We start from the raw sequence: 20,817 nt of genomic DNA, 5'->3' as shown, positions 1-20,817 counted from the left end.
CCTGAATCTCCTACTACAGGGTCCAGTTTGGCATCCGGCAGTTCAGCAATGCCGTTGACAAAAAAGGACTCTCTGACAAGGTAATTTCCACTTGTAAAAAGGTTACCTCGAAAATTACCTGAGGATATGGAAGACTTTCCTGAAATGTGGGACAGTTGGGACTTGATATCTTCAAATATAAATCTTATCCTTGATTTTTTTCAGGCAGGGTTAGATATGGGCCTCAAAGGAAGCCCTTAAAGGACTATTTATTTAAAGCCGCCTCCTCAGCACGTCATCAGTTCCTCCTCTTTCCACTCCTCTTTCCGATATCTCACTTGGCCATCTCGCCGAATTCTCATGCATGTGCAGCTTTTCCCCTCCTGCATGACCAGTGAGGCCGCGGAGGCCGCGGACCGCTCAAACACACACTGCGCATGACAGCCACATGCGGAGGTTGGTTGACCCAGGTGAGAAAACCTCTTTAAGGGTATCAGGAGAACCATTTTACTTCAGTCCCCAGTGGTGTTGCTTCAAATATGTTAATATTTGGGGGGCCTATCCTGGAAGATGGATGAACTGTGTTCCTATAGTGTAAGTACACAGATATATGTTGTGGAACATATATGACAGAAGTGAAGTAAAGAGTGCATTATTTACCACAGAAAGAAGCCACCAAGCACATTCCCATATTGATTAAAAGAAACCTACCATTTGATTTCATGCATTATGAAGCAAACATACCTTGAGAATGCTGTAGCAACACTGATGATATCTTGGTTATGATTATCATATATTGGTTATTCCCTGTGCTGAGTGGTTTTGCTGATAAAACAGATATATAATTATGATAATGAAGCTGTCTCGCTTCTATTGCTCCTTCAGCACTTGGTTCAGCGCTTGTCCTAGTGTTTTTCTCTGCAGGAGAGGATAATGCAATCACTGTTCTCCCTGCCAGACAGAATAATCAATTGCTGCACCATCCCTCAGCTGCTGTGTATGAGTGATCCAGCTCAGGTTGATTAGTCATGCGTGACTAACCATCATTTGTAACTACAATCTCAGTGTCTAATGTGTTGATCTAGACAGCCAGTCTTACCCAACTTTCCCAAGATCCTGAATGTTATAGTTGATTTATCAGCAAAACCACTCAGCTCAGGGATTAAGCAAGATATGATCCTGCATCAGTGTAGCTTCAGCATTCTCAAGGTATGTTTGCTTTATAATGCATTAAATCAAATGGTAGGTTTCCTTTAAACAACATGACAATGTCATGACATTTTAAACTTTTCCTATTCCATAAATACATCATTGTACAGATATACCAGATGTATCTTCCCACAAATGTATGCGAAGGCACACATATGCGGGGTTACACCAAATTAAGCTAGAAAATGACAGAAGTTCATCTCTTTCGGTAACACATAATCCATTTTAAAAATCCACTGGGCTTCTTTGCATAGGATTATGTTAACTCAGTCACCTCATCGCCTGAGTGGTCTCACAATCGCTTGGAATCTGACAGATCAATAATTCCTGTCATGTTTCTCTAGGAAATGTTTTGCGATAGGGGTGTCTTTTTTGTTTGTAACTCGTCTGGGATCGCTGATTTTAGGGCGCAGTTTTCTAATGCTCCAGTGCCAGCCGTGGGAGGACCCTAGGGAGAAGGGAGATACAGTTCCCTTCTTCGCTCCTCACAGCATCGCGCTGAATTAGCATAATGCATACAGGAGCAGAGCTGGCTCCATAGACTTGGGGGTCACCTGACTATTCTAGCTCAACCGAACATGGTCCCTTATTCTGCTTCTAAGTCGGCGTATTGTTTTCCCAACATAATTGAGGGAACTGTCACTGATGAAATGGTACACCACACCTGTTGGTTTTTAAGCAAAATAAAGATAAGTTAACAACGCTCACCTGATAAAGTTCATCTTGGGAAGACTCCCGCTACTGCGGCATGGATCTCCACGTGACCAGCGTGTTTGGAATAGGAAACTTCAAAGAAATCAGTGATCCAGCGCATGTAGTTAAGAAATCTTCCTGGTGTTTTATTGTCTCCAACATGTAAAGTACAACATTTCCTCGACTATAGCACTGCGTCCATAGTATGGGCTGCAATTTTCAGCCTAAGCGTTTCGAGCATGTTAAACGCTCTTAATCATGGCTACAGCATGTCCAAGGACAAGTGGATAAATAATGTTGTGACGGCTGGCATCAGTCAATAATGCTAAAAACACATTTATTGCTAAAAACTAAGATAATAAATCAAATGTGTTTTTAGCACTTTTGTCCCGCATGCCGGAACAGGGGTTGATAAGCATAGATGTCACTGGGCAGGGCGGGTGTTTCCGCTCCTCCCTCCTTCTCACTGACACCAGCCCTCACAACATTATATAGCCACTTTTCCTCGGACATGCTGTAGCCATGATTAAGAGCGTTTAATGCGCTCGAACCACGTAGGCTGAAAATTGCGGCCCATACTATGGACGCAGTGCTATAATCGAGGTAATGTTGTACTTTACATGTTGGAGACAATAAAAAACCTGGAAGATTTCCTAACCACATGCGATGGGTCACTGGTTTTCTTTGAAGTTTCCTACACCACACCTGTTGTAAGAGCAGGTCGCACTGCAGCTCCCACATATGATTGGTTGTGGCTGTGCAATAAATTGATTCAAGGAAACTGTGAACCAGTCTCCTCGGGATGCTAGGAGTTATGTCCAGTGATGTGTGACATGGTCATGTGGCCTAAGGCAACAGAATCATATGGGAGATACTGTAATATCCTGTAGGCTAGTGCTAGGGTTAGTGGAGTCACTCAGAAATCTTGTATGTGCAGTATCCTCGAATATCAGACATACAATAGAGCAGATTTACTTACCCGGTCCGTTCGCGATCCAGCGGCGCGTTCTCTGCGGTGGATTCGGGTCCGGCCGGGATTCACTAAGGTAGTTCCTCCGCCGTCCACCAGGTGGCGCTGCTGCACTGAAGTTCCCTGGAGGCGCGCTGGAATGCCCTGGAATTCACCGGCCTATACCTGGTGAAGGTAAGTGTAATTTTCGCGACACATTTTTTTTCTTAAATGCGGCGGTTTTTCCGAATCCGTCGGGTTTTCGTTCGGCCACGCCCCCCGATTTCCGTCGCGTGCATGCCAGTGCCGATGCGCCACAATCCGATCGTGTGCGCCAAAATCCCGGGGCAATTCAGGTACAATCGGCGCAAATCGGAAATATTCGGGTAACACGTCGGGAAAACGCGAATCGGGCCCTTAGTAAATGACCCCCATTGCCTCTTCCCACAAATGTATGCGAAGGCACACATATGCGGGGTTACACCAAATTAAGCTAGAAAATGACAGAAGTTCATCTCTTTCGGTAACACATAATCCATTTTAAAAATCCACTGGGCTTCTTTGCATAGGATTATGTTAACTCAGTCACCTCATCGCCTGAGTGGTCTCACAATCGCTTGGAATCTGACAGATCAATAATTCCTGTCATGTTTCTCTAGGAAATGTTTTGCGATAGGGGTGTCTTTTTTGTTTGTAACTCGTCTGGGATCGCTGATTTTAGGGCGCAGTTTTCTAATGCTCCAGTGCCAGCCGTGGGAGGACCCTAGGGAGAAGGGAGATACAGTTCCCTTCTTCGCTCCTCACAGCATCGCGCTGAATTAGCATAATGCATACAGGAGCAGAGCTGGCTCCATAGACTTGGGGGTCACCTGACTATTCTAGCTCAACCGAACATGGTCCCTTATTCTGCTTCTAAGTCGGCGTATTGTTTTCCCAACATAATTGAGGGAACTGTCACTGATGAAATGGTACACCACACCTGTTGGTTTTTAAGCAAAATAAAGATAAGTTAACAACGCTCACCTGATAAAGTTCATCTTGGGAAGACTCCCGCTACTGCGGCATGGATCTCCACGTGACCAGCGTGTTTGGAATAGGAAACTTCAAAGAAATCAGTGATCCAGCGCATGTAGTTAAGAAATCTTCCTGGTGTTTTATTGTCTCCAACATGTAAAGTACAACATTTCCTCGACCACGTAGGCTGAAAATTGCGGCCCATACTATGGACGCAGTGCTATAATCGAGGTAATGTTGTACTTTACATGTTGGAGACAATAAAAAACCTGGAAGATTTCCTAACCACATGCGATGGGTCACTGGTTTTCTTTGAAGTTTCCTACACCACACCTGTTGTAAGAGCAGGTCGCACTGCAGCTCCCACATATGATTGGTTGTGGCTGTGCAATAAATTGATTCAAGGAAACTGTGAACCAGTCTCCTCGGGATGCTAGGAGTTATGTCCAGTGATGTGTGACATGGTCATGTGGCCTAAGGCAACAGAATCATATGGGAGATACTGTAATATCCTGTAGGCTAGTGCTAGGGTTAGTGGAGTCACTCAGAAATCTTGTATGTGCAGTATCCTCGAATATCAGACATACAATAGAGCAGATTTACTTACCCGGTCCGTTCGCGATCCAGCGGCGCGTTCTCTGCGGTGGATTCGGGTCCGGCCGGGATTCACTAAGGTAGTTCCTCCGCCGTCCACCAGGTGGCGCTGCTGCACTGAAGTTCCCTGGAGGCGCGCTGGAATGCCCTGGAATTCACCGGCCTATACCTGGTGAAGGTAAGTGTAATTTTCGCGACACATTTTTTTTCTTAAATGCGGCGGTTTTTCCGAATCCGTCGGGTTTTCGTTCGGCCACGCCCCCCGATTTCCGTCGCGTGCATGCCAGTGCCGATGCGCCACAATCCGATCGTGTGCGCCAAAATCCCGGGGCAATTCAGGTACAATCGGCGCAAATCGGAAATATTCGGGTAACACGTCGGGAAAACGCGAATCGGGCCCTTAGTAAATGACCCCCATTGCCTCTTATAGTCATTCTATCTAGGATATAACATTTGTACTTCAATCATATCTTTATAATTGCCTGGGTTACAATTCGGTCAGAACATGACCTTATTTCCAGGAGCGTAACTTGAGGGGGTGCAGAGGTTGCGGTCGCACCTGGGCCCAAGAGGTTTAGGGGGCCCTTATGGTGTCACTTTCCCTTATGAGAGGACTATAACTATAAACCCATACATTATAGTCGGGGGCCTGGCATAGACTTTGCACTGGGGCCCATCAGCTTCTAGTTACGCCACTGCTTATTTCTTTATGTGGGTAAGTAGCTGGTAACCATGGGCACATCCCGATTTGTAGTCTGAGCGTCAGACCATTTATACTTAGTATATTTAGGGACTTTTGTCTGACACTGCACTGCTCACAGATGTTATTTTAACAGATCTTGTTTTAGTATGTTAAAAGTAGAGCACGTCCTAGTCAGAACCATTTTTCATGGATCACTTATAGACGATAGTTGAGAATCTGTAAAAACAGATTGATATAATCTGGTTGTGAAAACAGATGCCCATTTTTCAGGAATGTTTTTGGCATTTGTGTGTAGTAGCTTTATACAGGGGTTTGTGGGCACAGTCACAACTGCAAGCTCTTTTGTTATGGCACTGGCGTCAGTATTGGGGACCTGCTTAAAGTCCATTACATCTAGGACAGTCTGGATGTCTATGATGGAGTAGAGCCCTGGACTCCTCTCCTCCCCCCATCGTTGTGTCTCTTCTTCTATATAGGTATAGACCTGTGATTTCCCCACCCTCTCCCCTCCCCCACTGATGTACACTTAATGCTATGGATCTTAGTTCATTGGGGGTAATCTTACTGCCGTATTTAAGAGATTTCTGGGGGGTGCACCGTACATTTATCTAAGTAGCCTAGACAACTTGATAAATATGGCTGTAAAGTTTGCAGTGGATATGTGACTTTTTAGTTTGGAGCAAACATTTATCCTGGATGAGGAGCAGACTGGCGCCTACATTTTAGTATGTTGTTGTATGTGACAAGTGGAGTGGGTTGGCATAAGGACACAAGTGACACTTGTGTGACATTTTGCAGACAAAAACCTGACCTATCTGCACTTATCCATATCCCCCATGTGTGCTGTACTGCAGTATACACGGTGAGGGGCATTTATTAACCCCTTGCACATTGCAGCAGTTACTGGCACAACTTGTGTGGTACCTTCATTGTAGTAAAGTGATATTCCAATGGGAGAATGACTGAGAGAAGCTGTTCCCATACACCCAGGATTATATGCTATTAGTCTATAAAGCAGTGTGTGCAGGAATCCGCACCATACAGACTACATATCCTCTGTGCCCATCACCCTTCTAGTAACGCCCACCGCCCCGCCCACTGCCGGGATTCCCTATATCCCCTGCCCCGGGCCGGCTGCCCTGTCTCTCTGCCCAGTGAGTTACGTGAGTGTAGTCATGTCTTCAGAGAAAATCTTCACAGAGGGGGAGACCTGCAAATCTTCCTGGCACAACGCCTCTGCTGGCTACAATGAAACGGACACCCACTTGGAAATTATGGGCAAACCGGTGATGGAGAGATGGGAGACCCCCTACATGCACAGCTTAGCCTCAGTGGCTGCCAGTAAAGGTAACTATCTCATCGGGAAGGGCTGGGGCATCATGGCTATGCTTGTGCGACCCCCACTCTATTTACACAGTTGTCTATGGGACCTCTGTTCTCTTGATTAGCAGGGGTCATCACAGGCGCTTGTGCGACCCCCCACCTGCTGAGCACTAGGTGGCAATGTATATCACCTATCCAGTGGGTTTAAAGTGCGAAGCATACCCTTTATATACCCCTTCAATATATGAATGAGAATCTATTGCACAGTACAGCTGATATTGAGCCTTTGAAGTCTCTTACCTTTAGGGTCAGTTCTCATGCTGCAGATATATATATATATGGCTTGCAGAAAACCATGTGCTTGCTACAGTATCATCCAAATATGTTATTCATATTCTAGTATTAACATGTACCCATTAGATCTATTCTCTAGAATGTGCCAATCAATCCAAATATCTTATTCATATTCTAGTATTAACATGTACCCATTAGATCTGCTCTCTAGAATGTGCCAATCTATACAGTATGAATTGTTGTAATGATTTTTAGGAATGAATTGGCCCATGTGGCTGGCGTTTTAGAGTTTCAGCACAAGGTTGTATCTCAGAATAGTTACACTCGGTGACAGCTGTACTGTAGAAAGGGGGAGGGGATCAGGACTCTGCTCTTTTTATAGTCCTTCTAGCACTCCATGTCATATGGCTTTTGGTAAGGGTTAATTATCTGTAAAGCCATATTTACTTTTCACAGTGGAAGGTTGTCTTGAGGACAACAATACAAAGGTGGGAAAATTGAGATTATCATTGTAGCTTCCATCCAGGTTGTCTTGAACTGAAAAAAAACGGGTGCCTGGAGCAGAAGCTCCAAAGACAATCCAGGATAATAAGAATGTTAGACTTAAAAATATAGTGTTATACCCTGAGGTTCCTCGGCCTGCAGGAGGAGGCCTTGTCTGGCAAACTGTTCTGGGATGATGGCCTGGGTGCCACCTCTGGCACCCATGCCATAGGTTTGCCACCACTGCCCTATGATCTTCGGTGCAGGACAGGACTGGAAGCTACCTTGGGCTTACAATGTGACCCTATTCATTTACATTACTTCAGACCCTGCAATCTTTGGTTTTTGGCGATGGGTATCAGAGTATTATTCTCAGCCTTTTGTTCCCATTTGGGTACACCTTGACCAGATTCATGTTTATGCTGCCTTCATAGTTTTCCAATCAATTCCTTTTTCTAGGAGGACGTGTGCTGGAACTCGGCTTTGGCATGGCGATAGCAGCAACTAAATTGGAAGAGTATAACATTGAAGAGCACTGGATTGTTGAATGCAATGATGGGGTGTTCCAGAGATTAGAACAGTGGGCGAAAGCACAGCCTCATAAGGTATAGCATATTAGGTGCTATATGCAGGGTCAATATTATGACAGAGCTGCAGATATTTAATACAATACAATACGATAAAGCTTTATTGATAAACTGTGGTGTACATGGCTCCAGCATATAGAGTATACCAAAGAAAAAAAAAAATCACAGAAAATCAGAAACACATATGGTAACACATCAAATAGTGGTACAATATGGCTTGGGGGGGGGGGGGGGGTTATTAAGTTCAAGGAGCAGCCAAACCATTTATTGTAGAAATCGATGGCTCTTGGTATAAAGGAGTTTTGAAACCTCTTTGTTCAGCAGCTGATCAGCCTGTATCGGTCACTTCTTCTGCTCCTTTGTTGTAGTAGTACTTGGTGCAATGCGTTTCCTGCAATGGAGATAAGCTTGCTATGACTCCTTACCTGCCAAATGCTGTCGATTGGGCTCAGTCTATCACCTTCTGGTGTTTTTGGCCAGCCTATTATATTCCTTCTTTTTAATTGACCCTCCCCAAAAGATAATGGCGTACCATATAATTGCGATAGTTGATTTGTAAAACTGATGTTTATACAGATACTTATAAATTCTACAATGTACATGGTCCCTTTTACTAAGAAACAGATGCCAATGTCTTTAGTTTCTAAGGAGTCAAGGAAAGTGACATCTTCTGGGCACCATCGTTCTTTGAAATGGTGAACCTCAGTAATGCTGCTCTAGCTCTCTGTATTCTAAAACTGTCGTGTTCAGATGTAATTCTGGAGATGCTGTACACAGCTCTATGCCAGACTTGGGTGGTACTTCCATGGCTCTTCATTTCCTGAAATAAGCACAGTACTGCAAACATGCCTTACTGTTTGGGCGGTCCTTTTACTAAACTACCTTAGGTGTGGGCACATAAAACATTTCATTTTCAATTCAAAATACTGGGACAAGCAGGATACCTGCTTCTTTACGACATAAAAATATCCATATTTTTATATCCTATACAGTGCAGCGAAATGGCATGTACTTTCAGGATTCTGGGTCAATGTTCACATAGGATGTGTATTTGAAACTATCGAGTCGTGCTCTCATGAACCCAATTTCCACACTCCTATCTTTCCTAACAAAAATTGGACAAAGTGCAAGGGGGAATAAGGGGAAAGTGAGCAAAGTCATTTACTGGGAATTGCATGGTCAGCATGTACAGAAGTCTTGTGCCGCTTACATATAGATAAAGCAGGTGAGAGTGCACAGAAATTTGCAGATAGTAAGGACTTGACATCCTGTCATGAAAACGATGAGGCCTAGTTTATAGGGTGGCATTAGCAGAATATAATTTGTGATTGGAGGACGCTTAACTTTTGGATACTGTTTACAGATTGTCCCTCTGAAAGGACTGTGGGAAGACGTGGTACCCACTTTACCAGATGGTCACTTTGATGGTAAGAATGTGCCCCCCTGTTTAATTTTGCTCCAACCCATTACGCAACACTGTTGAATGTTAAAGTGTTCTATCTTCTTTTTAGGTATTTTGTATGACACATATCCTTTGTCTGAGGAGACCTGGCATACACATCAGTTCAACTTCATCAAGGTAATGGTTTACATGTTGCAAGTTTACATTGAATTGGTGACCATAAATGTATTAATAGTACATAACAAGAGAACAAACTTTGCTGCCAACCTACCCAATTCCCTGCTATCAAATGCATGAGATGTTTCATAGAACTGCATCAGTCTCTGGCCTCATTTACACACACACATACTCAGGACACAGGCACACATGGCCGTCGTAGAAGTGCCATAGCACAGCGTGCGTCTCCGTACCGTGCAGTCACCAGAAATATGGCTTCATGTGGAGAGGGGTGAGGAGTACTCCCCTTCTCCAGCCACAAACCTTTTTTTTTTTTAGTTTGTCTCGCTGCCTGTGTGCTGGAATAAAACTGCCTAAACACCGAGCAGCTGAACTTAAAAAAAAAAAAAAAAAAAAAAAAAAGTTGCAGGTCTTTCTTGAACCAAGCATTATAAGGATGCATGCCTAATTGACAGATTTATTGCAAGGATGCAAAATGTGCTGTAGAGAATAGGGTTTTAATTTCTGCATGTACATTACAGAATCATGCTTACCGTCTGTTAAAGCCTGGTGGTGTCCTTACCTACTGTAACCTGACATCTTGGGGAGAGTTTCTGAAGACAAAATACAATGATATAGAAAAAATGTTTCAGGTAAGATATCTGTTGAAGATTTTCTTTTGTACTTCTTTACACATGCAGTAAATTACAATGATTGTCATACTTTACAGGAGACTCAGGTACCTCAACTGTTGGAGGCTGGATTCAAGCAGGAGAAGATTAGCACAACAGTGATGGATCTTATCCCTCCTACAGAGTGTCGATACTACTCATTCCCCAAAATGATTACACCCACAATTATCAAGGCTTAAGTAAAGCAAGGGTTCTGTCTAGTAGATAACATGCCTTCCTTTTCACATTGTGCAATAACAGCTCCAACTTTAGGAGCACTAGCCGTTATCCAGATAGTGGTTACCATGTGGTGCAGAGTACTTAACTGCAAAATCTCCGAATACAATATTTGTACTGTTGGTTCTGCCCACATTAAAATGTTAAATTTGTAAAATTAACATTGAACAAAATAAACTTTTTTTTTTTTTTTTTGTCGAGCTCCTGGTTTGTGTTTCTGCATGATAAATTTCCAACTAAATTAAGGTCCAGATTATTTTCTTCTGATGGTACAATAGCTCTATGCTGGGGTTATTTATTTACAGAGTAGGCAATGTATGAATGTGCGGATATTCATGCCTTAATGGAGGGGAAGCAAACCTAAAGTCTATGGACTTTCCTCCCAAAAGTTGTGAGGCTGTGTTCACACATGGCAACTCTACAAAAATGTTCTTCCTTTTCCCATCTCCAAGTTTCTAACACCTGTGGGAATATTGCCTGTAACCACCGAGAAACCATTTGGACAACTGCTGTTGTCTGGCTGGCTGTATGGTACTTCAGAATCTCACAGAACTGTTGCATCCATCTGTTTGAGTAGTGACAGTTTTCTGTTACTTTTCTGTAGTTCCCCAAAGCAATAAAGGAGGCAGAGGCCTGACTAAAGGCATGTGGATCATGCACAGTACAACAGGTGTTGCATTTCCCTTACTTTGCCCCATTTGCTATCACATTTCAGCATGGGAGCTGATCCAGGTGTATTGTGACATAAACATCTTAGAAAGAACACACACCACAGTTCTCAGGTTACAGTTCTCTTTAATGTTCTATACTGTAAGGTGATGAAGATAAGCCGGTCAGTACAGAGGCAAAAGATTGGCAAAAAAATGACCTGATCAAATTTGTGACCAAAACTGATCTAGGCCTGCATCTTCAATAGGCCATACAAAGCATTTCTACGTATAAATAACAGTTAACACACATTTATCTCCGATACCACATTCGGATCCTCTTTTCCCTTTTGATTTTCTTCTGCAGCTGCAAAATACCGTATAGAAGAGCTTCTGCAGTAGGAGGGCAGCCTGGAAATACCACAAGTAAAAAAAAGTTGAAATGAAATGTTATTTACAAGTGCTTTACTTCAGACTAAGCTGTCTAGTGTCCTTCTGTACTGCGCTCAAGGATAATGATTGGTCAGTGCAGCCCAAGGGGAAGCTATAGCCTTCCCATATACAGCATTTTGTTAGGCATCAAAATAATGAAAATTTGCACATAAGAGGTACCAAAATAAACAATCAAGTAAGAGATGAAAATAGAATCTCCAGGTAAGGCCACCCAACATGTGCCTCATCATCAAAAGATAAAAATGAAACTTATTTTTTGCTATCCTCACAACAAAAAAAAAAAAATCAAGCACTTGTAAAATACACTTTTGAGCCAAGCTCAATTACTGGTGGTTTTATTCTTACTAATAAAGGCACTTACTGAAAACTGTGGAAATGTGACGAAAAACTAGTTTTAAATTAAATAAGGCTCCGGCACTCCCGATTAACAATTATGCACACCACCTTGCCAGGAGCCCCGGTGATGTCCGCAAGGTCGCATGCACGTGCGCTTGTCATCCTCAAGTCGCAAGACTTCACCAGCCCTTCCGGCCAGGGCAAGGGGGTGGGCATAATTTTCTTGATCGGGAGCACTGGATCCTCACCTAAATATTTTCTTGCATTTCACCACATTTGCGGCACATAAAAAAATAAGTTTTTTTTTTTAGAAAGAAAACGACTACCAGTAATTGAGCTCAGCTCAAAAGTGTATTTTACAAGTGGTTGATTTTCTTTAAGGATTAAAAGGCTTGCTTGAGGTCTTTCTTTAAGCTTTTTAACTAGATCCCTATAAAACATGTCAGCTGAATAAACATACAATAAAAAATAGCAATGACAAATGTAAAACGTTACCTGGAACGTAGATATCAACAGGGACAATTCTGTCACAGCCTCTGACAACAGAGTAGGAGTAATGGTAGTAGCCTCCTCCATTGGCACAGCTGTGGGACAAAAGAAATAAAGTGTACACCTTAGGCCGGCGCCACACAGGGCGCTTTGTCTGCGCTTGCAAACAAAGTCGCGCCCACCGGGGCGGGCCTCGGCCCGATCGCATCGGCGTTTCCATGGAAACGCCTGCGATCGGGAACGAGCCGCCGGTGTTTCGCGTTAAATTAACGCAAAACACCGGCGGCTCGTTCCCGATCGCAGGCGTTTCCATAGAAACGCCGATGCGATCGGGCCGAGGCCCGCCCCGGTGGGCGCGACTTTGTCTGCGTTTGCAAGCGCAGACAAAGCGCCCTGTGTGGCGCCGGCCTTAAAGGACAACAGGTATATGTCAAAGCAGAAAGTACAGATACAGCGGCTGAGACAGTTTTATGCAGGAAGTCTGCATACATTTTGCATGCAAATTTGGAGACTGAAGATATTGTATAATAGGGGTTCAAAGTTTTGGCCACTTTTCAATAAATCTGTTCCATTAGACCTTTGCCTTGTTTGAGAATTACAGCCTTTCCCAGTTCTCACCATGCTGCCCTCTGAAAATATATCCACACATACACACTAACAAACAGTACAGGCACATGGGCAACTTATGTAAAAGAATGGAAAACCCATTTCAAGATTCTGCTGTGTGAATGAGGCCAATGTCAAATGAAAGTCCGTTATTTAGATTCTTCTGGGTGGAGGACTATACTTCGCTATAGTAAAGTAAAAGCTACTTCAATTGTAGGTTGGCATCTACCTAATTGTTTTGTTTGAATTACGTCATTTGTACAACTTGTGTGTCACTATAAGCAAATAATCTACTTACCTGCCCATTGAAACTACATAACGTGGCTCTGGCATCTGATCATACACCTGTAATGAGGAAATAGACACACTAATGGCTTGCATACAAGACTGGACATGTCTATCTATACGTCACAATCCCTGCAAGTGAAAAAAAACTGATGTGATGATTTAGAAGAGATGCGACAGATACAGTCAGCTCTGACAGCAGATTATCTCCCATCGCAGGCTTGATATTTATCTGTACAATCCTCGTCTATTTGTTGGTCGGCCAAACCTATTGAAATCAATGATTTCAATGAATTAGGGTGGTGGAGAATATATTTCTATACCTGTAGGCTTTAAGGCCGATTCATACTGGAGTGTCAGTTGCGTTTTGTTTCCCTTTTGCTAGATTTTTTTCCTCCAAAGGTTTTATATTAGTTAGAAAACATAACACCTAGTTCCCCAGCATCAGTGGAAAAAAACAAATTGTCAGTTTTTTTTTTTTTTGTGGACCTACATTCACACGAACGTCCGGCACAATGTAGATGAGGAGGAGTGACCCTCCCTTCTCCATAGAGATGCACGGGTGTACACGGGGAAAGAGAAAACACGTTCCATCTTTTCCCCGTGTACGGAGCGTTATGGTGCCAAACGTGTGCGCTCTGTGCGCCCATTGCTGTCTGTGGTGGATGTATGTGCGGTTGCATTAATGTCCCCCAAACATTCGGCCTTAGGCCGGCGCCACACAGGGCGCTTTGTCTGCGCTTGCAAACGCAGACAAAGTCGCGCCCACCGGGGCGGGCCTCGGCCCGATCGCATTGGCGTTTCTATGGAAACACCTGCGATCGGGAACGAGCCGCCGGTGTTTCGCGTTAACACAAAACACCGGCGGCTCGTTCCCGATCGCAGGCGTTTCCATAGAAACGCCGATGCGATCGAGCCGAGGCCCGCCCCGGTGGGCGCGACTTTGTCTGCGTTTGCAAGCGCAGACAAAGCGCCCTGTGTGGCGTCGGCCTTAGCCTTCTATTGCCTTTACTGATCCACGTGTGTTCTAAATTAGTTTTTTTTGGACGATGGATCAGTGGAGGGGGAAAAAAAAAACAAAAAACCTGAAAACACCTATACAAAAGAGTGACTCAGTTTCAGTGTAAATCACGGGTGCATAAAACAGTCTGAAAAAGCTCTTAAAAAGGCCAACTTATTTTTCCATAATTATTATGTTTGTAAATAATTTGCTCTGACAATTTCCAACATAAAATGTGATAATGCAAATGTGAAATAGTTTTCAATTCTCACAAGTGGCATCCACTATATACACAGTTACAATACGTGCCTTTCTCAGGGCAGGCGCCATCTTATTGGTAAGAGTCCCAGCCACAATCATGACATCTGCCTGCCTAGGGCTAGCGCGGAAAACAACACCAAACCTGTCCATGTCATAGCGTGGGGCAGCCATGTGCATCATTTCCACAGCACAACATGCCAATCCAAAGGTCATAGGCCACAGGGAGCTCTGCAGGTAAAATATAAAAAGACAACAGTGACCTTCAATAAACTAAAATAAACAATACCAGCACCCATTATGCGAGGTACCTAAGAAATGATTGTGTGTGTAGCTTAAAAAGGAGTGGGGCTGCTGCTTGACTAGTAACACTTCATACTGAACTGGCCAGTTGCTTGGGAAATTATTTCTTAAGACTGTTGGTTGGTTTCCAGGAGTCAAACACCTATATCGCTAGTGAAGCGAGGTGTCACTTGTAGGGCAAAAACTTTAAGGGTTCACAAATCATTATACCCAAGTTTTCATCGGTTTTACCACCAGTTTTGCGAATAAAAAATAAACAGCAACATGCAATTGATGGAATTTGTTCGACAAAAACCATAATACCTTACCCTTCTTGCCCAGTTGATCAGATCATCAAGCTTAGCGACTATAAATTCTCCTTTGCTGCTCACTGTGGCTGGCTTTGCTGCACTGACAGCACTACTTTTCTGTCTGACTGGTAATGAACTGAAACAAACAAGGCAAGTCACCTGGTTACTATTTGATTAAAATATGGTACATCAATCTGTTGTGACTTCTGCTACCAGTGACCACACAAATGAGTATATTACATATATTATAAAACACACATTGTAAAACACTTTTTTTTCTTTCTAACAGCTGAGGAGGAGAGTGGCCAGCAGAGCTAACTTAATCAAATGTTAACAAAAAATACAAATGAGCTACCACTCACTCAAGGTTCCATACACAGCCAGAATCCAGATGATTGATTTCAATGCAGCCCCCGGTGCACGGATTAGAGCATTCTTGTTGGATAACCGGATACTTCACAAGGAAATCGAAAAAGGTTTAAATCCTACACTCTTTATTCCATCTTAAAATCAGAAAAATTTATTCCATATGATTAAAAAGACATGGTCACATCTTGCATAGTCTCTAAAAAGTCTTTTTAGGAGATTATGCAAGATGTGACCATGTCTTTTTAATCGTATGGAATAAAATGTACCGATTTTAAGAAGGAATAATGAGTGCTGGATTAAACCATTTTCGCTTTCCTTGGGAAGTTAATCAAATGTTACCTGCTTACATAAAAGTGCTTCTGCAAATGGCATTGCACATCTCATTCCCTTCAACCCCTTCCCACTAATGCCCTTTTTCAATCCTGAATGTTTACTTATACATATGCCTTTATAAGGGCTTGTTACCTATGTAATTGTATTTGTCCTAGTTGCAGTATTTCATTCTCCATATCATGTACTGGGAAGCAGGGAAAAAACTCCAAATGCAGTGAATTTGATGGTACGATGCAATTAAGGAGATACCAAATTTATTTAGATTTTACTTGGTTTAGGTGTATATTATGAATGGACTGGTTTGCCCGACCGTATTGCTTGAAAGACGGCTGAACAGCCAATCTGGCAAATGTTCTCCTGGCCAACCATAGCCATGGTTAGTTGCTAGGGGTGTTCACTTGCTGGATTGGCTGTTTGGCCGCCAATCTGGCAATACAGCCGGTTCGTCGAACATCAAGTCAGCGACACGTTTGTTGTGTATTAGGGGGCTCTGCAGAAGCTGAGGTGTGTATTATAATGTTCTGCCACAGCTAAGGATTGTTATGACGTTCTGTAGCAGCTGAGGTTGATACTATGCAGCTGAGGAGGGAAGCACGAGTTTCTTGATGGGATTGTGATTTCATGGCACTATAGAAATAAAGATATTATTTACTCCATATCAGTTTTACTGATTAGTTTTATCTGTATTACTGTTACTCAAAACTAATTGGATCCCCACCATTATCTTTACCTAGGGGCCGCCACCAAACTTAATCCGGCCATGTAATATATATATATATATATATATATATATATATATTAGTCCCAAGTATAAAAGCATATGTTACCTGATGCCATTGTCAGAGTCGGTGGCTGGCTGCCAGACACGAGTGTGCAGGGCTGCTGTAGACAGAGGTCTGCAGGAAAAAGGTCGACACAAGTGGCATGATGCTTGCTCTACAGAGGAAATACTGCTAGGTAGAGATGCATGGATACAACTTACCGAGTGGTGTGCAGCCACAGCAGGGACAGCCTGGGACCTGAGAGAAGACACGAGGATTATCCATAGCAATTCATAATGCGCACAGCACACACGTCACTAGCTGTGAAGGAGGCCAGGACAGTATGGCAACGCTCCTCCACAGTTCACCCTCATGTCCTTCACGTCTGCGACAACTTCATGTTTCCCGTGACCCTCTCACCTGTCAGTGCCGCCATCTTTGCTTAGGACGCCCCCTGCGAACTTCCGGCGAGCATTCAAGTCTGGTCCGTACTGATAAACATTCCCCGGATAAAGTACCCGAAGTCCACGGGTTCCGTCTGGACCGCTTGCACAAACTACGTCCGAAGCATCGCTGTTACCTAGTGAATTGATTATTTCCTACACGTATCTATAACTCTCTGTATATTCCACAATTTCCTGAGAGGTTGGAAATAAAAGCCCCAATGCAGTGGAATGATACAAATAATAAAAGCTGCTATATACCACTGTTATTATATTACCTTGCAGTATACATAACATTACTTTTATACCTGGGGTCAGTGTGATTACGGAAAAACTTGGATTCGTATTGCTCCGATTGTGTCTTAATACCTTTGACATTTTTTGAACTATAAAAAAATAAAAAATTAGACATCTCTGTGATCATACTGACCCTAAGAACGTGTGTCATTTGCATCTCAGTGAAAGATGTAAAAACGTCTTTTAAAGGAAAACAGCCACTCGATTAACTTTCAGGCACTGGGCTGTCTGGAGGTACAGTAGGTTCCGGTGTTCTGTGTACACACAAACGGGATGGAGAACTCCCTCCAGTAGCTACCGCCACTCCTCCAGAGCAAGTTTGATGGCTAACAGTTCTGTCACCAAAAGAGTAATTTCTCTCTGTGGAAGAAAAAGTACCGCATGTGAGAGTTCGGCCCTTAGGCCCTTTCTGAGTGAGCACTGCTCCAGCTCCCACGGAGGATGTATTCACCTCAAGATGAAAGGGTTTCTCAGAGTCTGGCCTAGTGAGAACAGGAGCCGAGGCAAAGGCGGACTTCAACCTGGAGAAGGCTTCATCAGCTGCAGAGAGCCAGGCACGGGGATTGGCACCTTTCTTGGTAAATGCCACAATGGGAGACACCAGAGTGGAAAAATGTGGAATAAACTGCCGATAATAGTTTGCAAAACTCATTAACCTCCGTATGGCTCGTAGACCTTCTGAGCGTTGGCAACGGCAGGGTCCATTTGGAACCACGCAGACGGTTGAAGAGCTCTGTAAGCAACGGCAGGAGGTAGCGTTTATTTAACCGTGACTTTGTTCAGCCTGCGATAGTCTATGCAGGGACACAAAGGGCCGTCCTTCTTGGTGACAAAAAAAGAAACCTGTACCAGCAGGAGAGGAGGACTTGCCAATGAAACCTCTTTGCAGGTTCTCTTTGATGTAATCGGACATGGCAGCCGCCTCAGGAACAGAGAGAGGGTAGACACGGCCTCTATGAGGCGAGGTACCAGATCCACTGGGCAATCACTGGGGCGATGAGGAGGCAAAGTCTCAGCTTGTTTTTTGGAAAAAAAAGTCAGCATAGTCCTAGTAACACATTGGTAGCCCCCTCCAGGGACTTGGGGGCATGGAGGAAGTCAAGACAGGCAGAGGGACCACCATACAGAGTGAATGACATTCTGGACCCCAACGTAGGATCTCCCCCGTCTTACAGTTGAGGACCAGAGCTTGGAGTTGCAGCCACGGAAGACCCAGGGGAAGAGATGAGGTGTAGCGTGGCAGCATGTAGGAGAGTTTTTCTTTATGAAGAGCTCCAATTTCAGAGAGTGGTTCAGTGCGGTACCGGACCAAATCGGACAAGACTTGTCCATTGACTGAAGATATGGCAAGGGACTTCTCGAGAGGAACTACCGGAATGCAGAGACCAGAGCTGCATCCACAAAGTTTCCAGCAGAATCCAAGAAAGCTGAAACTTGCATAGGAGTGCGGGTACCGACACTGTGGAGTACAGGAACTGTCAGGTGTTGAAAAGCTGTATTCACACCTAGGGATGCTTCTCCCAAAAACACGAGGTGCTGGCGTTTCCCGGCACTAGGGGCGGAGAGGACAAGCCCTCCTTGCAACGTCTGGAACGTTCCTTGGCGGAGAGAGATGGACCTTGTCCACTTGCATAGGCTCCTCTGCAGACTTTGGGGACGGAGGCTGGAGTGCTCTTTGGAAAATCGGAAACAAACGAGGTAGATGTGAACGATGGGCCTTTGGTTGCAACTCTTCAGCACGCTCCATGAACCGCACGTCTATCCGAGTAGCCAGGTTGATGAGACCACTCAGAGTAACTGGCAGGTCAAGACGGCCAATGCGTCTTTGACCTGAGATGACAGTCCTTTTTTTAAATGTTGCAGACAGGGCCACATTATTCCAAGAGAGCTCGGGAAGCCAGGGTACGGAACTTAACAGCGTACTCACTTGGCATAAGTTCAGCAGAGCAGTTTCAGCTGAGGAGGCTTGTGTGGGTTCCTCAAACACGAACCAGAATTCAGCCAGGAATGCAGTGTGGGTAGCCGTGACTGGATTGCCTCTGCCCCATAGAGGGGTAGCCCAGGCCAGGGCTTTCCCAGAGAGAAGACTGACAATGAATGCCACCTTGGAGCCTTCAGTGACAAACTGGGTAGGCATAAGCACTATGTACAAGGAGCACTGGGTAATAAAGCCCCTGCACAGCTTTGGTTCCCCATCATACTTATCAGGCATGGAGAGTCTGAGACTTGGTTCAGCGGAACTGACACTGGAGTAGTTGCTGGAGCCTGATGCTGAGTGGCAAGCATCTGTTGCAGCATGGCAGTGACTTGGCCAAGCAGCTTTTCTTGCAGTGCAATCTGATGGGACTGATGGGCGACAACGCTGGTAAGATCACCCAGAATCGGAAGCAGCACCTTGGCAGGGTCCATCGCCGGATCTTACGGTCAGGACCCGGGGACAGTGACCCCCTGGACCACCGTGGGATGGAACTAGCCAACACCTGAGACCGGAATCTAAGTGGCACCTGGTCTTGCGAGATGGTCTTGCTGCGGCAGGGTGCCACCAGGTTGTTCCACAGGTGTGACTAGCCCACGGTGACAGCCAAGGTCGCGGTACAGATTCAGTGTTCAGGCTCAAGGTCAGGTACAGGCACGTAGTCAGGGCTGGCGGCAGAGCTGCAAGGCCACAGGTCAGATCTGAGGTCAACAACTGGAATTCAGGCAGAAACAGGGAACGGGAACTAAGAGCAAGGTACCAGGAAGCTTTCTTTATGGAAACCTGGAAGTGGCCAGTGCCAATAAGCTGTGCGCTGGCCCTTAAAGTCTACGAGCGCCGGCGTGAGCGCGCCCTAGGAAGCTGGGACGTGCCTGCGGCCTAGCCAGGTACAGGTTCGTAGAGAGGTAAGTGGGGGCCGGGAAGTGCCGCGCCACAGAAAGGGGCACAGGTGTACCCGTGATCCGTGACATGGATCGTGGGGGCACCCATGACATTTGGTCCATAATGCATAATCTACAGATAGTAGATTTCTTTTAACCAAAGCTCCAGACAACAACGATCCCAAATAACACAACCTGCGCATCTTCAGGAGTCGTTAGACTGATGAGAACAATGCGTTTCTTTCTCTGACATCAGTATTGTATGCTCGATAATGGGACAGAGATCAAAAGACTGCCATGAATCTGATAACTATGTTTACTTGACCCATTTGTGTATTACAACCATACCGTTATACCTAGGTCTAGATTTATAGGTAGTTTTAGTAAGGGCGAGTGGGTTATAGTTTTTCAGTATCACTGGGCCCAGGGGGAATGGGGGAGGATGGAGATGTTTACTATTGTTAGGATGAGGGAAGTCCATATCAAGGGACATGTTTTCCTCAAGCCTAATATATGGAGGTTGGGGGGACTAACTGTTTGTATTTGTGGGCAGGATGTTTTTCATTTCCTGTTAGAAGGAAGACTATGCATACAAGTATTTGGTACTTATATCTGGCAAAACAAAAAACAGCCATTATGTTTGAAGACGCTTCTATGTTACGGAACCCATGGATAGACTTCAGAAAACTATCTGAAGGGGACCCTAGAGAAAACAAGACACACTGGCAATTTGCGTGGTTTATGGTCTCCCCCTTATATCTTGGACCTTGTTACTATGTAAATGGAAACCATTGTAT

The 20,817-nt window shown here is 44.4% G+C and overlaps 2 protein-coding genes across 2 annotated transcripts; one reads left to right on the top strand and one right to left on the bottom strand.

Annotated features, from left to right (window-relative positions):
- Nucleotides 1-6,263: 6,263 nt before the first annotated feature.
- GAMT (guanidinoacetate N-methyltransferase) lies at nucleotides 6,264-10,488 on the top strand. The gene is made up of 6 exons (XM_072111865.1): nucleotides 6,264-6,488; nucleotides 7,701-7,846; nucleotides 9,192-9,255; nucleotides 9,340-9,407; nucleotides 9,929-10,039; nucleotides 10,117-10,488. Exons 1-6 carry the CDS (start codon nucleotides 6,317-6,319, stop codon nucleotides 10,255-10,257), a joined length of 702 nt encoding a protein of 233 aa, XP_071967966.1. The 5' UTR covers nucleotides 6,264-6,316; the 3' UTR covers nucleotides 10,258-10,488.
- A 581-nt stretch (nucleotides 10,489-11,069) lies between these two features.
- On the bottom strand, nucleotides 11,070-16,973 carry NDUFS7 (NADH:ubiquinone oxidoreductase core subunit S7). The gene is made up of 8 exons (XM_072111879.1): nucleotides 16,845-16,973; nucleotides 16,646-16,682; nucleotides 16,491-16,559; nucleotides 14,980-15,097; nucleotides 14,420-14,599; nucleotides 13,124-13,170; nucleotides 12,226-12,314; nucleotides 11,070-11,352 (listed from the first exon to the last, which is right to left on the bottom strand). Exons 1-8 carry the CDS (start codon nucleotides 16,858-16,860, stop codon nucleotides 11,255-11,257), a joined length of 654 nt encoding a protein of 217 aa, XP_071967980.1. The 5' UTR covers nucleotides 16,861-16,973; the 3' UTR covers nucleotides 11,070-11,254.
- Nucleotides 16,974-20,817: the final 3,844 nt, after the last annotated feature.

This window comes from Engystomops pustulosus, chromosome 1, assembly GCF_040894005.1.
Source record: "Engystomops pustulosus chromosome 1, aEngPut4.maternal, whole genome shotgun sequence".
In the NCBI taxonomy this organism is placed as follows: domain Eukaryota; kingdom Metazoa; phylum Chordata; class Amphibia; order Anura; family Leptodactylidae; genus Engystomops; species Engystomops pustulosus.
This window is presented reverse-complemented; position numbering and strand designations above follow the sequence as displayed.

Excerpts from the sequence above, each read along its gene's own strand:
- GAMT (XM_072111865.1), top strand. The coding sequence starts at position 6,317 with ATGTCTTCAGAGAAAATCTTCACAGAGGGGGAGACCTGCAAATCTTCC. Across the intron at positions 9,408-9,928 it reads ATCAGTTCAACTTCATCAAG|AATCATGCTTACCGTCTGTT; the intron begins GTAATGGTTTAC and ends TGTACATTACAG. Across the intron at positions 10,040-10,116 it reads ATATAGAAAAAATGTTTCAG|GAGACTCAGGTACCTCAACT; the intron begins GTAAGATATCTG and ends CATACTTTACAG.
- NDUFS7 (XM_072111879.1), bottom strand. Across the intron at positions 16,560-16,645 it reads CTGTGGCTGCACACCACTCG|ACCTCTGTCTACAGCAGCCC; the intron begins GTAAGTTGTATC and ends TTTTTCCTGCAG. Across the intron at positions 14,600-14,979 it reads TGATCAACTGGGCAAGAAGG|AGCTCCCTGTGGCCTATGAC; the intron begins GTAAGGTATTAT and ends TTTTACCTGCAG.